Genomic DNA, 4,415 nt, shown 5'->3' on the forward strand with positions numbered 1-4,415 from the left:
AAGATGCTTGCTCCTTGGAAGAAAAGCTATAACAAACCTAGACAGCTGTCAAAAAGTTGAGATATCACTTTGTGACAAAGTTCCAAATAGTCTAAGCTATTGTTTTTCTAGTATTCATGTACAAATGTGAGAGTTGGACTGTAAAGAAGGCTGAGAACTAAAGAATTGATGCTTTCCAGCTGTGGTGCTGGAGAAGACTCTTGAGAGTCCCTTGAACAGCAGGGAGATCAAACCAGTCAATCCTAAAGGAAATCAGCTCTGAATATTCATTGGAGGACTGGTGCCAAAGTTGAAGCTCCAGTACTTTGGCCACCTGGTTTGAAGAGCTGACTCATTGGAACAGACCCTGATGCTGGGAAAGATTGAAGGCAGAAGAAGGGTATGACAGAGGATGAAATGATTGGATGGTATTCCAGTACCAAAAGTTCGAAAACTAAAATCAAAGAATGATCTCTTATGAAGAACTAAATTAACTACAAATTAAAAATAAGGAAAGGAAAAGGAAAGATTATATTAGAAGAGAAATACATTAGAGATAGAGAGATAATATCAGTGTTAACCTAAACACTTTTTATGTCAACTTAGCTGTCTTGGAAATCAATGCTTTGAAGTTAAAGCATGATGATATAAAACCCCAACAGTTAACAAGAAGAGTCTGAACTCTTTCCCTTTGTAGGAAATAAAAATATTCTCTACATGTCCAGAGACATTTGATAGATCACTGCTGGGATCCATGATTCAGAAGCAAAACCTGTGCCACACGCTTACGAATTACCTTATTTTTTACCCCATAGACAACAGGGTTCAGTGCAGGTGGTACAAGAAGGTAGATGGTAGACAGAAGAATATGAGCAGAAGGGACAACGCGTCCAAAACGATGGCTGAAGAAGGAGAAGAAGGCAAGAATATAAAACTCAAGAAAAACAAAAATGTGAGCTGTACATGTGTTTAATGCTTTTAGCCGTGCCTCCTTTTGGTGTAGATGTAAAACAGCCTGGAAAATAAGGGTATAGGAAATGAGGATGAAAATCATATCAAATCCCAGAATTGTAAAACCTACAAAAAGACCACATGTATTATTGACATGGATGTCTTCTGCAGCCAGCTTGACTACAGCCATGTGCTCACAGTAGGAGTGGGCAATTACAGTGGAATGGAAACGGTGCAATCTTTTGATTAGAATGGGTAAGAGACCCACCAACACTGTAGCTCGAATTGCCACTATCACCATCATGCAACCCAGAATTGAAGGTGTGAGAATGGATGTGTGCCTAAGAGGATCACAGATGGCAATATAGCGGTCCAACGCCATGGCCAACAGAATACCAGACTCCATGCACTGCAAGGCATGAATGAAGAACAGCTGGGCTAAGCAAGTGTCAAAGGCCATGGAGTAAGACCTGAACCAGAAGATAGCCAACATCTTGGGAGCAATGGCTGCACAGAGTCCTATGTCAGTGGCTGCCAACACTGCCAGGAAGATGTACATGGGCTGGTGTAGGCTGCGTTCCATAGGGATTATGATCAGTAAAATGATGTTTCCCAAAAGAGCCACCAGGCACACAGCAAAAAAAGGAAACCCAATCCAAAACTGCATATGCTGTAGTCCAGGAATTCCAATCAAGATTACAGTTCTGGGGTTCAAATATGACATGTTAATGGATGCCATAGAGGTTGGTATTCTGTCTTCTCACCACTGATTATGATAAGTGCAGAAGAAAATTTGGATAGGAAGTCAGAATTGTTCAGGCTTCACTTTCATTCAACCTTTATCATTCAACCATACTGAGCATTCATTCAGTGCTTTGGATAGCAGTTTGGACAGAATTTTTTGAGGTTCTATAATACCTGCACATGACAGAAGCAAGCAATCATATAGCAGCTTTATCAGAACTGGAAAATGCAAGTTTCAGTATTCTTGATATAGCTCTTAGCTCTTGTGGAAATGAAAATTATGAAATGGAGATCACCAATCTTTGGCATCTTCCTTGAGTTCTCATCTTGTTTGCCTGAAAACTCAGCATTCAGAGTTCCTTCTTTATCTTCTTCCAAATGCCATCCTATTTTCACGGCAGTTGGTTATTCTTTTGGGTGGCTTGGAGTCCCAGAATAAATCTTGTTTCTGTTGTCCTGTGAGACTTAGTACTTAATCCTATGGGAACCTTCAGTATTAGCCACCCTGCTTCTGGTCCCAGTGAGTTGTTTATTCCTAGAGTTGGTTCTCAAATGGAATTTGTCAGAATAGATTTCACCTTTCTTAAATTATCTCATTCAATAAATATCAAACAAACTACTGTTTTTGGGGACACTAAATGTGACCTGGTAGGCAAATTTGAAGAGAGTGGTCTTCTCTCAGACACAGACAGGTAAAGTTGGTTCTCTAAGTAAATTAAGGCTCCTTTATGTTTAGGGTTGATCTGTTGAGCAGAATAGGGAAGAATAGAAGTGTGGAATAGGCTGTTTTTTTGTTGTTATATTGCATAATATTATTTTTTATTATACATTATATATACATGCAGGATCTGGCTAGTTTAGACACACTCTGAAGTTAGATTAGCAAAATAATGGTTTGTTCCTGAGGTTCAGGATCAGTGGATCCCTAGATTTCTTGAGCTCTAAAATCACATATCCTACTTTACATATTAGACTTCCTGGAGTGCTGCAGCCCATGGGGTTGCAAAGAGTTGGACAGGACTGAGTTGTAGAACAACAACAATATATTAATGACTATAAGGGACAAAAATAGTAGGAGATCCTTGATTATGATTCTTTATAGAGCTGGCTGCTGCTAAATATAACAACATTCTCTATCTTATGAGACCATTGTTTAGAACTTGTATCTCATGACTGATACTTGAAGGAGAGGAAAGTGGATTTGATTTACCTACTGGTTCCCATTTACAATTTGTAGAAGGATCACCTCCAATTATACTTTCTGATTAATGGTGTTGATAGTTATTACCCTGGGAATGCAGTTTGAAGGATGGCATAATTTGAAGCTCTACAAGGTTGTGCTTGAATGAATTTATCCAGTATACCAGGGATTGATCATGTCAGATCAGTTGGAACAAGAGACACATGAGGGACAGTGGTTCTGGAGGATGCTAAAAAGCACAAAATATAGTTTTATTTTCTAGGTTTTAAAAAATTCTGAACTTTTAATATATTTGTGGGTTATTTTAGTCTCCAAACCTAAATTCTCTGAGTGTCTTAAATTGAGACACTTGACTGCCAAGTATTGGCAATTTTGTCTTTAAATTTATATATGAAAAGATACAGAGAAATTAAGCAAACATTTACCTTTACAGGTAATAAATTACAGGTAAATGTATCTTTACAGGTACCTTTGAGCTTCCCTGGTGGCTCAGACAGTAAAGAGTCTGCCTGCAGTGCAGGAGACCTGGCTTCGATCCCTGGGTTGGGAAGATCCCCTGGAGAAGGAAATGGCAACCCACTCCAGTACTCTTGCCTGGAAAATCCCATGAACGGAGGAGCCTGGCAGGCTACAGTCCATGGGGTCGCAAAGAGTCAGACATGACTAAGCGACTTCACTTTACCTTTACAGAAACTTTTAAGCAACTGTTTTATAGTAGTGATAATAATATTAGTAATTGATCATAGTTGTAGTAATTTAATTACAGTATCTATTATGCATATATAAAATTTGAAGTAAAGATCTGATCCATACAGTGTGTGGTAGGAATTAAATGTATTAATTTAATTGATGAACTAAGCCAAAATCTATGGAAAAAAGAGAAAACTCTTTTCTGTATGTGAGACTTTATGTGGGAATTACATATCGTTTCCAGGTATCAAATTTTATGAAATGATATATTTTCCTGTGATTTTAAAAAAAATGAAATATTTTAAGTGACTATTTTACTGGTGAAAGTATTCTCATTCATAAATTCTCAAGAGTGTTATTTTATATGGAAAAACTAGTTATTCAGTCTATTCAATAAGCTTTCCTCATTCAACAAATATTGAAGAACTTTCTTATTATAAATTAGGCATTAACTATAGTTGCTAGCGGAGAAGGCAATGGCACCCCACTCCAGTACTCTTGCCTGGAAAATCCCATGGATGGAGGGAGAGGTGAGGGGTGAGGAGCCTGGAAGGCTGCAGTCCATGGGGTCACTGAGGGTCGGACATGACTGAGCGACTTCACTTTCACTTTTCACTCTCATGCATTGGAGAAGGAAATGGCAACCTACTCCAGTGTTCTTGCCTGGAGAATCCCAGGGATGGGGCACCTTGGTGGGCTTCTGTCTATGGGGTCGCACAGAGTCAGACACGACTGAAGTGACTCAGCAGCTGCAGCATAGTTGCTAGCAAGATAAACATGAACAAAAGAAACCTCAACAACATTATACCAGAATTTTGTAAAGTTGAGTTTTGAAATTTATGTGATAGCC

General features: G+C 38.7%; 1 protein-coding gene across 1 annotated transcript; it reads right to left on the reverse strand.

The window, feature by feature from the left end:
- Positions 1-718: 718 nt before the first annotated feature.
- On the reverse strand, positions 719-1,669 carry LOC129629108 (olfactory receptor 52A5-like). The gene has a single exon (XM_055548882.1). It carries the CDS (start codon positions 1,667-1,669, stop codon positions 719-721), a length of 951 nt encoding a protein of 316 aa, XP_055404857.1.
- Positions 1,670-4,415: the final 2,746 nt, after the last annotated feature.

Source organism: Bubalus kerabau, chromosome 15 (assembly GCF_029407905.1).
Source record: "Bubalus kerabau isolate K-KA32 ecotype Philippines breed swamp buffalo chromosome 15, PCC_UOA_SB_1v2, whole genome shotgun sequence".
Taxonomy (NCBI): domain Eukaryota; kingdom Metazoa; phylum Chordata; class Mammalia; order Artiodactyla; family Bovidae; genus Bubalus; species Bubalus kerabau.

Coding starts and splice junctions, on each gene's coding strand:
- LOC129629108 (XM_055548882.1), bottom strand. CDS start 1,669: ATGGCATCCATTAACATGTCATATTTGAACCCCAGAACTGTAATCTTG.